The following is a 13057-nucleotide window of genomic DNA, read 5'->3' on the forward strand; positions in this document are numbered from 1 at the left end:
TGAAAAAAGAGAAAGTATTGGAAGAAAATGGCAGTATGAATAAAAATTACCGTAGTTAGAGGTATCTTGCATAAACTTTGAAAAAAAATAGAGCAGAAAAATCTATTTAAAAAATCTTATCTAAAATATACATATTTTTCTTACACAAAAATTCCACCACTTGCAGGAGGACAGACGATGGAATGGTATCAAGTTCGTCTTCTGATTTCTCATCTACATCTACATCTTCAAGCTTCCATGATAATAGCTGCTCAGTAAAAGCCATGGAAAGTGGAAATTCCAGCGGAAGGGAATGTATTACCAGCACAGCCCCTGGAGCTGGAGACACACCTGTTAAAAGGATTTCAAAGATAGATCACAAAATAATATGTGATATAGTTAACAATAATACATTTTGCAGCAATAAACAAGTATTCTGGTAATCTATACACATCCATCCTCAAACTATTCTGCTGTGACAGACAAATAATAACCAGAAAGTTTAAACAACCCTGTGAGCATAAAGAATATTTAACAGTAAATATGTACCTAGTTTGACATGGATCTTGTCAGTAGGCATGATTGCTGTTGGGTATTGGTTGGTTGTTGGTGGTGGTGTGAGGCCTGTATTGCTAGGGGAGGCATCTCTTGGGTAACAAATCGATTCAATTAAATTCAGCTGTCCATTTCGCTTCACTTTATGACCAAGGCCATAGAGCAGAACTCGAGCCCAGGGAGCTTTATACAAAGAAGAACTGGAACAAACAGTAACATAAAAAGTTAGCAATACTACTAACTTCAGTCAACTCAACCCACGTAAATCAATTTATGTCAGAAAATAATTCTAATAATGTTTGTCTTAAGGTCTCTTGACACTTAAAGAAGCACTTCCACCAAAAGTGTTATTTTGTGGCCAACCCTTTGGTGTACAAAATGGTGTAATCAGTTTATTATTATTTTTTACTGATGCCTTTATCAGCAGGCTACTGGATATGTTCATTTCCTGTCCTAAATCAAGTGATCGGCCAATAGACTCACTGAAACTTGCAGCAAGTTATGATTAAAACGAAGGTCACCTTCTCTATTTAATTCAACGAGAAGCAAATTATAGCACGCATTGGAGTGAATAGTAAGTGCGTGCACAAACACACAGCAAGTTACAGTAAGTAGGAGCTTCGGTCACATGATCCAAGTCAGGAGTGGAATGGAGCCAATAATCAGTTCATAAAGGCACTGGTAAAAAAAAAAAAAAAAAAAAATAACTACACTACATTGTACACCAGAAAAGCGGCTAACAGGCCGCAAAAAAACTTTTGCTGGCAGTACTTCTTTAAAAGGTGAACCTACATTTAAACTGAATGTTAAGATCTAGATGAGAAGCTCTTGCCTTAAAGGGACTCTAGTTGTTGGATCACTTACTCTTTGCGGAAACCAGACTGGCTTTCTTTACAAGACACCACAACAAATGCTGCTCCAGGAAAATTAACATCCATACTGACTTTGGATTCAGTGACTGGAAATTCTTCTGATGGAAATTGCTCTGGAGCATTCTGAAAAGAAAATGGTAATTAAAATCTGTAAAATTTATATGTCAAATTACAAATTAATTTTTGTTTCTAACAAAACTGTTTTATTTTGTATAAGACGATGGCATTACACAACCTTCAATGGACTAAGATTATTAGCTCACTGACCTGTAGGAATGAACAGATCTGTTTGGTAAGTTCCAGAAGACTTTCTTCCCCTTGATGTAAGGCTCTAGTGATGGCCACCCCAAGCCATTCTCGGATTGCTTGAGCACTGCCCTGGTAGAAGAGGTCTGTGGTTGAGCAGTTCTGAGAATGGATACAATGTTGCAAGGACTGTGCTATAAGAATAGAGGAGGAGCTAATCGTGCCATCTGTGAAAAGAACAGCAACGGAAGAGCAAATATGGTGACTGCAAAATGCTGCACAACTAGACAGACTTCAACCCTACTGAATTAAACAAAGGAAACAATACATCCACTGTTAACATGCTATGCCAAGCTGTTATTCCCAGCTCACCATATTAACTCCTTTCCACAGGAAACTTGTTGATCATAGTGTCTAGAACCTTCGCCAATCCATAGAACAAAAGTGAAATAGCACCTGGAATTAACGGAGCGCACCTTGAGTGTTTGTCTCCACACTTTGTCTACGTAACTTGAATTGCGTGCTAGACGGACGCACAGTGCTCTCCGTTTATTACAGGGTGTAATTTCCCTTTGTACTACAGCTTGTGAAAGCAGCAGAGCTTTAAGGGAGCGTTCACATCAAGTTTTTGCAATACAGTTTCCATAACAGGTTTTTGATGAAAAACGGATTACTCAAAACCGGACAAAACTGTATCAAAACGTGTGTACAAATTTTAGCCCGTATAGGGTTAAAAACCCTATACGGTTTGAAAAATTATGTCAGGTTGCATCAGTTTTTTAAGAAAAAAAAACATATACTTTTTATATAATTTATACAGAAAACAGTAAAGTATGTATTTACCAGGAAGAGGAGGAGTTAGAAGTTGATTTGACAGCAGCTGCAGATGCTCAAGTGTGATGTCCCGAATGGCAGGAATATGGAACAAGCGAGTAAATGTGTGTGGAGACTTTGGTGCAAAAATATTGAGTAATGCAACACGGCAGTAAAGTCTGGCAAGTGCAGATTCACATCTTAGTAGCTCCCTAAATTCAAGAAATACAATTTACAAATAGAAAACAGAATTTATGTTTGTCTGTGATACAGGTGTACTTGACCTTAAAGAGTACCTGTTGCCAAATAAATCTTTTAATATAGTGTTCCTTGTTTAATTAGCAGACACTTTCCTATTCACTTGCTTTTAAAATTATCAACATAAATATGTTTAAAATGTAATATAAAAAACGGCCACTAGGTGGCTCTGTTCTGTTCCCTGCCACAATTAATACAGTGAGTTTGGTCTCCTCCTGGCCTGGAAGGAGATCAAACTCGGGTAGTGCTTCTCTGTACGGAGCTTCGTTGACAGCTGCACAGAAAGTGAAAGCTCCACAGATTCTCACAGAAAGCTGCACAGACTGAAGGCTGCAGGAGAGCCTCACTGAAATCTGCACAGACTGAAACATGCACAGAGCCTGAGGTCTTCTATTCATCACAGCGCTGCAACAATGTGAGGGCGGAAGTGGTCCCCCAGCAGGCTTCAGTGATGTCATGCCTACTGGGAAACGCCCACTTTCTCCTGCTGGGAAATTGCACTATGTGAGCAAGAAGAAAGGTAAGATACCCAGCTGTTTAAAGCTGTGACAATTTTTTTTAAGGGCTGGAGGGGTGTTAGGAGTAGTTAGGGAACATAGCCTGAGTTAGTTTAGAACAGTTTATTTGGTGACAGGTACTTTTTAATTATTAATGCATGTCCCTCAATATGAGGTTATCTTTCTTGAAAAACAAAATGCCATTCTGTGTAACAATCATAGCCTTCAACAATTGAAAATGGGTTGTCAGAGGAACAAGTTATTTATCAGATGCCCAAATCTGAGTAATTAAATGTTATGACTTTAAAGGACATCTGCAGCGAATTAACACTTAACCCCTTTCCTGTGGATAGGGGATAAGTGTTTGATCGTGTGGGGTCCGACCACTCGGACCCCCCGCGATCACCCAAACTGGGCCCTGCAATGACGCTCTATGGGAGCAGCTAATGCGCGTAGGTCAACAGTACACACCCTCCACATACAGTTCTATTGGAGAGGCACAAACGCTGCTTCAACACCTCTCATATAGAGATACACGGAGCAGGCGTGTCGGCCGTAACGTCACGCTGCGGCTGGCATGCCTCCTGCACGGGAGAGGAACTTCACTTTTTGTGTTTTTTCTGACATGTTTTTTCTGACATGTTTTTTCTGACATGGGCAAAGGGCAGTCCCTCTCGGTGATGTGCTTGAAGTTGACTGGGTGTCTGCTATTGTTTATTAGTTAAGCCAGCTATGGAAGAAAAGGGTCTGGATTTTGCTACTGAACTAAACAGTGAACCATCCAGGAAATAACTGACACAGTGTTAGAACTAATGTAAAACTGTTGGTCTGAAACCAGGACATCTGTGCAGTATTTAGAATGAAAGTACATCAGTAAGTTGAATCTGGACATAGAAAAAAATGTGTATGTATATACTGCCACTTACCTGTGAATTTGGATGTTTGTACTATCTAAAGTCACTAAACCATTGGTGGCCATTCTTCTGTATCCCACAGGTGGACGCTCAAGCATGTCTATTGGATACCAATATCTAACTAAGACCCCTTCACTCCGAAGATACGTCTCTACTTGCACCAATTCATTTACCTAAAGACATACAAACATAGAAAAACACAAGCTAGAACACAAGGTGGAAACCACTGCTACCCAAAAATAAATGAATATACATCAGCATAACGTGTAGGATTGTATAAGGCTTCCCTAGAGTGCCAGGCATGGTTTTACGCTTAGGAATAGTCCATTAAACTATGCATCCTAAATGTTAAATTCTCCATTGCGCAATTCATCAGAAAATTCAATTAGGAGCAAATGAGTGAGAACATTCTTACTTTTGACGAATTTAACCAATCACATTAATTGTTTCTCAGAAGTATACATGAGGACATGTGACAGACCAATGGGCTTTCAGAATAAAGAAAGGAGCAGCTAAATTATGTGCTCTAATAGTATCATAATTCAAATATATATCAGCGTTAAAGAAGCACCCCAGGATTTTTTTTTTTGCTTATATAAAGTTATTAATCTGCCTGAAACTAAAACAGTCTTGTTTAGCCCATAGCAACATCACGGTTCAGCTCATAAAGATTGAAAGCTGAGCTGTAACTGGTTGTTAACAGCAAAACCAGACAGATTGATTTCAGGCAAATTGATAAATCTGGGCCATTGTGTATGTGCCCTTGTGTATACCTATTTTAGTTGACGTGACATGCATAGGTTGTCTTGCATTTTGATTCTTATTTTCCCTCACCAAAAGGGGGTGGAGTCTCTATTTGCCATGTATCCAATCTACGTGAAGCAAGTGATAGATCAGTTATATAGGACATCTGTCCCCTAACTCACACTTTAGAGTATCCTATGAAGTCCTTGAGCTCTTACGCAGAGTAGAGCCGTATCAAGTTGCATCTCATAGGACACAATAGAAAATCTGCACATTAAAGAGACAAGCAGAGCATCAGGGGAGTTGTATAACTTTGTAGTAATCAGTGTATGGGCTTACTATTGTATGTCAGTGCCCTACTGTCTCTTAGAAAGGGCAGACATTCTATCATCATCATCAGCATTTGTGGATGGAGAGCATACAGGGGAACAAGGAGCACAGATTTGGGTGGGGAGAGGTCTCAGAGCTGTCAGGAGGGATCTGATAGGTGAAGGTGTAATTATGTAGTTCACAAAAAGTCAGCCACACAGGACAGACAGACATCCTCTCTACACATTAGAGCATGTCATTTTCTGGTTGGCAGAATGGGGATCAGCTGCAATAATGAAATTTATGGATGTAGCTGGGCTGGGATTAAACAAATAATGTATATGTTATGGTGACACTACAGTTAAATATTGTTTTATTTAGGCACAGTCATTGTAAAAACTTTTTATATTATGCTGACTAAATGATAACATGACTTTTAAAATATAGACATATTAAAAAAAGGAGTCCATTTTACCTTTAAATCTTAAAACTAGTCACCACTATGGGTCACATAACTTTCTCAACACCAACGACTATGTATTTTACAGCATTTTAGGTACTAGCTGTAAGGCAAGCTGGTACCCTGTGTAGGAGATCTGTGCTGTGCAGGCTGGTTCCCAATAGACTGCTCTTCAGAGTATGATTGTGCCTGATTGGCTGAGGCTGCACATCTCCATCATCTATATTCAGTGTTTCCTATCCATGGGACCTGGTTAGCTCTCCTGGCAGCTCAAAGCAGCAGCGTGAAGGCACAGTTCTCCGCTGAGTATCTGAGCATAATACCTGTGATACTTCCTGCAGCTTAGTATGTGTGATATTGCACACTCTCAGCTGTGTATCTAAACATAATATGTGTGATATTGACTGTAATACAGTGTATCTATGTATATTAAGTGTGCTACTCCTTGCAGCCTAGTATGTGTGATACTGACTTTACAACAGTGCATCTAAGTATATTAGGTGTAATAATGCCTGTAGCCTAATAAAATGTGTGATACTGCAAGCTCTCAGCGGTGTTTGTAAAACACTGTGTTAGAACAGCTGCTCTGCCATTTAGAAGTCTGAGAGAGCTGGATGATGCACATGGTCAGATAGCACCGATAGCAAGCTTATGCATAAAATACCTACTGTATTTTTATGACTAAACCGTTGCACTATTTTAGGAAAATCTATTTTTATTTTTACACATTTCCCCATGTTATAAACTCATCATAATGTATTAGGTATACTGCAGGCAAACTCCATTAAAAGACAAAAGTTGCTCACTTGAAGCACAGACATTATAAACAAAACAAAGCGTTCTCTCACCGAATCAACATCCAGAACCACTCCATGTAGGGAGAAGGTTTTGAGCATACCCCTGATGGCAAATTTTGGAAGTGCAGTTCCCACAGCAGTGCTAGCAACATTGTTGCTGTCAGGTGATCTGATGACAACAGTGAGTCCTAAAGGTATAACAGCATTCAATTAAAATAGAACAAAAACACAACTAAAAGTATACTAGAAACAAAAACAAAAAAAGTTTATATTGGTAGGTAACAATTTTTTTTTTTACTGTATACCACTGCATAGAAAAAAAATCCTGGGTTATCATGTTTTTCTATACGATCAAACATCTGACAATACAGGACTAGTGTATGTTGAAGTAATACATGGCACATGCTGGGTGCATGGGGGCTACGTTTCGGCAGCCTCCCGCTGCCTTTGTCAAAGGCTTGACAAAGGCAGCGGGAGGCTGCCGAAACGTAGCTCACTCTGGAGTAAATAAAGACACCACTTTATTTCACCAGCCTGGAGTGCCACTGCTTCTACTTTACTACTAACTATATATATATATTATATATTTTATATATATATATATATATATATATATATCTCCAGCAGAAAAGTCCAGCAGCACACCAAGGAATTGCAAACAGGGGGATTTTTAATAGTCCATGTTCAGATACGTTTCAGCAGTATCTGAATAGTGTGAACATGGGATATTAAAAATCACCTTGTTTGCAATTTCTTGGCGTGCTGATGGACTTTTCTGCTGGATATCTCTATACAGTTTGCAACTGGGACTGTTAAAACTAGCCTGCACCCTCCAACCACATTTTACTCTGTTAGTGCTGCCTCAACATCCTTTTTGCTATATATGACCTAATATATAATTTTTTTAATTTAAATATATTTGATACCTTTGCGAACTTTGTCAATAGTGAATTTATTTGCCTCATCCTTAATGTCTTCAATGGTTGGAAGATATAGATCTCTAGGGATTCCACCATTCTCCTCGTACAAAAATTCCACAGTTTGCCTTGCTATATCCACCATTCCTGTAATACAGAAGAAAATTACGCTTATAGAAAGACGGTGGCAGTAACGCATAAAGCCCAGGCTGCACTATAGTAATTCCACTGGTGATGATGTTGGAGAGTCAGTAAAACAAAGCAGAAAGTGGCTTCACTCATAAGAGAAGTTGTAAAACCACTAGTCAGTGGATAAATTTTAAGACAGGCGATTGATCACTTAGCATTCTTTATTCTGCGCTTGTATCAGTGTATATGACCTTTTTCAGTGATATGTAATCTCAACTGTAAAAACTACATACCAAGTTGTAAAGCTCCCTTAATCTGGTCCAGGCCTGATTTTCTCTCAGCCTCATTTCGAAAACGTCTCCGAATCGTTGGAAATACCTTGGTCTCCCAAGCTTTCACTAGTAAGGCATAGTGATCCTCCTTTAAAATGCAGAGTTTTACAATGAATTAGGATTTAAAAAATCATGTAATTTCAGTAATGCTGGGCTATTACCATATAGACACATTGAACATCTTTGCAAACTAGCATTTTTTCCCCTTTTTGTGTAATCATGCTGTTCCATTTGCACAGCTTGCATTGAAATCTATGGGAGTTACAGAAAAACTACAGCAAGCAGGTCTTCTGTCCACTGATTTTTATTGTGAAAGTTGCTGCTAGGATTCAGTGAATGTGGGTCACTAGACTACTGTTGAACTGATAGGTTGGAGTTCCAAAAGTGGGACCTGCCATAAATGATTTAGAGACTTTGGGAAATGTATGCAATGCCTTAGAATCCATAGTCTTGCAGTGTATAAATATCAGCTGCTCCAGTCAGACAACATGCAGTCACTATGCACATTTAGTCCCCAACTAATATTGTCAGGACTAAATATTGACAGGAACACAAGTGACCAGTGTTGGGAATGGGGGTGAGTTGTTATTTTTTTTTAAGGCTTTATTTATGCTTTTATCAACTAACAACAAAGAACAATAACAAACACAGCCACACCAGCTGCTCGGACCCACAAAGCAAAAATAGTATAACCGAAGCGATACACATAGATCAATGACCCAAGGAAAAATTAAACACAGCTACAGGGAATTCCCACAATTTAGGAATAAAACGCTCCTGTCAAGAGCAACTCTAGATAAGCCAACTTAATAGATCATGCCCAACAAAACATTCACACCAAGACACACAAACACACACACACACACACACAAACACATTCCCATTCTACTTCCTTCCACCATCAGCCCCTCTCCCCAGACAACCATCTGACATGGCAGTCGGACGCGCGCTGTCTACAGAGGTGTCCAAGGCGCCAGGGGAGCCACATTTTATCAAACTTCTTCCAAGTCATTGCTACTATCTCACGAGCACAGAAAAGAAGAAACCGAATGAGCAGGCATCTATGGGCACCTGTCTCCACCTCAGCTATAAGCCCCAATAGACAAACCTCCGGGGTAAGAAGATACGGGAACTCCAAGTGATCAGCCAGAAACTGCATAACAGCCCTCCAAAAGGGGGCCACACATGAACAAATCCAGAAAGCATGTAAGAAAGTCCCCTCATCGGATTGACATCTAAAGCAACAATCAGAGGAAGAAACACCCATGCGTTTAAGATTCAAAGGGGTATAGTAAAGTCAAAGGATAAATCTAGATTTTATAACAAGACAAAACGCTCCTATTATGCTTTTTAAACCTCTTTTACTTACTCAGCAGCAAAAGAAAAATACATATATAAGATGATATGTATGAGAAAAAACTTTAAACGTAAGGTATAGCGTAGCCAAACATGCTACCTTTCACATTAGCCAATAGTAACACAGGATACATAATAAAGGTGACAGTTTGTATAATATCTTCCTCTTCTTTTGCTGCTCAGCAGAGAGAATAGATGAGTGTCCATTATATATTGATTTAATTGATATATATAATTAATTATTGTTTCTGTATTAATTTTAGGTACTTTTGTAAAAAATTTATTCAGATTTTCTCTTCATAGAAAATCTGTTTATTTTCTAACCCAAACAAAAAAAAAAAAAAAAAATTAAAAAAGGTATTCTCGAATAGAGTTTTTACCAGGGCCGGAAAAGGCAGGAGCCGATTTTCCGGCCGTTACATCCCAGCTAGACAGCAGAGAGGCTCCTTCCAACAATACCAACCCCCCCAACCCTTCTACCCCACTCAACCCCCAAACCCCACTCCATTTTTCCCCTATAGAGCCAGAACCTGGCGCCCCAGAAGTCAACGTGGAATCCCAAGAGCAAGACCTTCTTCAGGCAAGTCTTCCATTTTCTTTCCACAACATTCCATTGGGCGGAAGGATCATGCATTTTTTGAACAATTGGAGTACGATTACATCAGACTCCTGGATCCTGAATACAGTTTCAGGCTTCCACATAGACTTTGTATCCCCTCCTATTCAATACAATCCACCTCATCCTATCCAATTTTCAAAATCAGATCAAATTCTGATAGATACAGAGGTAAAAGACCTTATTACCAAGGCAGTTGTTATACCCGTCCAACAAACTCATTTGAGTTTTCTCAGCAACCTATTTCTAGTAAGAAAAAAGGACGGAGGTCACAGACCTGTAATCAATTTACGACTACTCAACAATTTTGTTGTGTACAGACATTTCAAAATGGAAGGTATACACCTCCTAAGAGACCTATTACTAAAAAACGATTGGTTAATAAAAATCGATCTGAAAGATGCTTATCTGACTATCCCAATTCATCCTTCATCCCAACCATTTCTTCAATTTCCATGGAACAATCAGATATGGCAATTCACTTGCCTTCCATTCGGCCTATCTTCGGCCCCATGGTGCTTCACAAAACTTCTAAAACCGATTGTAGCACTTTTAAGAAGTCGAGGGGTACGCCTCATCATTTACCTCGACGACATACTTATCATGGCACAATCTCTATCCCTTCTTCTCACACACAGGGACTGGACTTTATCTCTCCTGTCCAATTTGGGTTTTCTGATAAATTTCAAAAAATCTATATTAACTCCGTCCCAAGAATTGGAGTTTCTGGGCTTCTTAATAAACACTCAGTCAACTACTCTGAGTCTACCACCCAAGAAATTAAAAACTATTCGGAAAGAAATTCGCCAAATTCTCCGGAAAGATCTTATCTCTCTGAGATCCATTGCTCGAATAGTGGGTCTTCTATCAGCTTCGATTCAAGCTATCTTTCCAGCCCCTCTTCACTATCGAGCTCTTCAACGTTTGAAGATCCAGCATTTGAGGGATGGCCTGGGATACTCGGACGAGATTCGTTTATCCCAGGACGCCAAGGAAGAACTTCTTTGGTGACTCTCCCATATCCAAACTTGGAATGGAAAAACCCTTTTTCATCCAAACCCGGATATTATAATAGAATCGGACGCAAGTCTCTCAGGTTGGGGAGCTCGCTGCGGCTCCCTCTCTACTGGAGGGAAATGGTCTCCTTCCGAATCCCAATTACACATCAACTGCTTAGAACTTTTAGCTGGGTCCTTCGCTCTAAAGAGTTTTGTCAAGAATTTATCTCACTGCTGTGTCTTACTTCGCATGGACAATATCTCCGCAGTCCAATATATAAATCATTTGGGCGGAACGAATTCCAAGTCCCTTGCCGATATTGCCAAAGATTTTTGGCATTTTTGTCTAAACAGGCATGTTAATCTAAACAGGCATGTTGTCTAAACTTGGGATGTTAATCTTGTATTAAATCTTTTTACTTCTTGGGAAGACAATGATTTTCTCTCTCTTAAGTTGCTTTCCTTTAAACTTACAGTTCTTTTGTGCCTCATTTCTATCAAACGCATCTCTGATGTTAGAGCCCTTGATGTCTCTAGAAGACAATATTCTCCAGATGGGGTCATATTTACTGTTTATCGTCGTACCAAGACCAACTTACAGTCGGTATTTTATCCGTTTTTTCCTCATCACCCTAAACTCTATGTGGTTCGTTGTTTACGTTCTTATGAATCTAAGACGGAATCTTTACGTTCTGCCTATTCCTCTCAGTTACTGATATCCTATTGTAAACCTCACAATGCTGTTTCTTCCACCACCTTAGCTGGTTGGGTTGAACTTACCATGACCATGGCAGGTATTGACACTTCAACATTCACGGCCCATTCTACTAGAGGTGCATCTTCAACAAAAATGTTTCAATCTGGTGCTTCCCTCTCTGATATAATCAAAGCTGCCAATTGGTCTTCGGACTCTACATTCAAAACATTCTACTTTAAACCTGATTCTCATGTTTCTATGGTTTTATTGTAAATTTTATACTTATGTCCTTAGATGTATGTATTTATTTCTCTAGCTTTAAACAAGCATAATAGGAGCGTTTTGTCTTGTTATAAAATTGAAGATTTTCCTATCCTTGGTGAAGGAAAATATAGATTTTATTAAAGACAAAACGCGAGTATTATCCCTCCCTTATATCCCATCCCTATAACATTTCTAATTTATTTCACAGCTGTCTAAGATGACATCTTTCCAGACGACACTTCTATTATTGGACGAAGTTTCTTCATTATGCATGGATTCCTTCTCCGAGACCTACATTTCAAGAATTCATACTATGTTAATTACTAGTCCAGTCTGACAAGCGGCCCATGTTCAAGGAAATTCTTTCCAGAAAATCCCTGTTATGTTATCGGACTTGTTTTTTCTTATTATACTTCTACTACCTTCGCAGAAAAAGAAGAGGAAGATATTATACAAACTGTCACCTTTATTATGTATCCTGTGTTACTATTGGCTAATGTGAAAGGTAGCATGTTTGGCTACGCTATACCTTACGTTTAAAATTTTTTCTCATACATATCATCTTATATATGTATTTTTCTTTTGCTGCTGAGTAAGTAAAAGAGGTTTAAAAAGCATAATACTCGCGTTTTGTCTTTAATAAAATCTATATTTTCCTTCACCAAGGATAATCTTCAATTGTATATGAAGATCCCTTGCACTAACCACAGTTGGATAGTATGTCTGCGCCACCTCCCTCCACTCTCCCAAGTCAAGTAAGTGAGTAAGTGAGCCTGAGTAAGTGGCTTGGATAGGTCTGTGGTGCCCAAGAATTTCTCCATTTTAGAAAACTCTAGTGCAACTAGAAGAGAATGAAAATGCGCTCTCACTGTATCCCTCAAAAGAAGGTAGTGAAAGAAGGCGGGTACATTGAATTTATATTGTATTTCAGAGAAGTGTAGCAGGGCGTGGCCATCCTAAAACAAGTGTATTGCAAATTTAAGGCAACGACAACTGCAGAAGCCAGCAGACGGCAAACTTGGAAGGTGAGGCAGATTAGGGTTTGCCCACAACTGGGCTCTTGGGGAGACCACAGGGCAGGGAAACAGCTTAGACACCACAGACCAAACCCGCGCCACAGTTTTAATAGGGAGCAAAAAAAAGGAGCTGAAGGGAACCAGTATAGTACACTGGTGAGAGTTTTATATGACCCCACTAGGGCCCCAGCAAGGGCAGTCGCCACATTGCACAGATCAATATCTATCCACCAAGCTGCATAGGCCAACTTGGACACCAAATAATAATGATACATATTAGGAGCTGCC

General features: G+C 39.3%; 1 protein-coding gene across 5 annotated transcripts in view; it reads right to left on the reverse strand.

Annotated features, from left to right (window-relative positions):
• HECTD4 (HECT domain E3 ubiquitin protein ligase 4) overlaps window positions 1-13057 on the reverse strand; it is a 200180-nt gene that overhangs the window by 30859 nt on the left and 156264 nt on the right. For all 5 annotated transcript variants that reach the window (XM_056536635.1, XM_056536627.1, XM_056536623.1 and 2 more), the window contains exons 52-60: window positions 7784-7910; window positions 7371-7508; window positions 6496-6632; window positions 4147-4307; window positions 2496-2677; window positions 1674-1879; window positions 1399-1529; window positions 529-734; window positions 145-330 (exon numbers count right to left, since the gene is read on the reverse strand). In XM_056536635.1, the coding sequence (XP_056392610.1) occupies window positions 145-330; window positions 529-734; window positions 1399-1529; window positions 1674-1879; window positions 2496-2677; window positions 4147-4307; window positions 6496-6632; window positions 7371-7508; window positions 7784-7910 (1474 nt within the window). The remainder of the gene's footprint in view (window positions 1-144; window positions 331-528; window positions 735-1398; window positions 1530-1673; window positions 1880-2495; window positions 2678-4146; window positions 4308-6495; window positions 6633-7370; window positions 7509-7783; window positions 7911-13057) is intronic.

Source organism: Hyla sarda, chromosome 1 (genome assembly GCF_029499605.1).
Source record: "Hyla sarda isolate aHylSar1 chromosome 1, aHylSar1.hap1, whole genome shotgun sequence".
Classification (NCBI taxonomy): Eukaryota; Metazoa; Chordata; class Amphibia; order Anura; family Hylidae; genus Hyla; species Hyla sarda.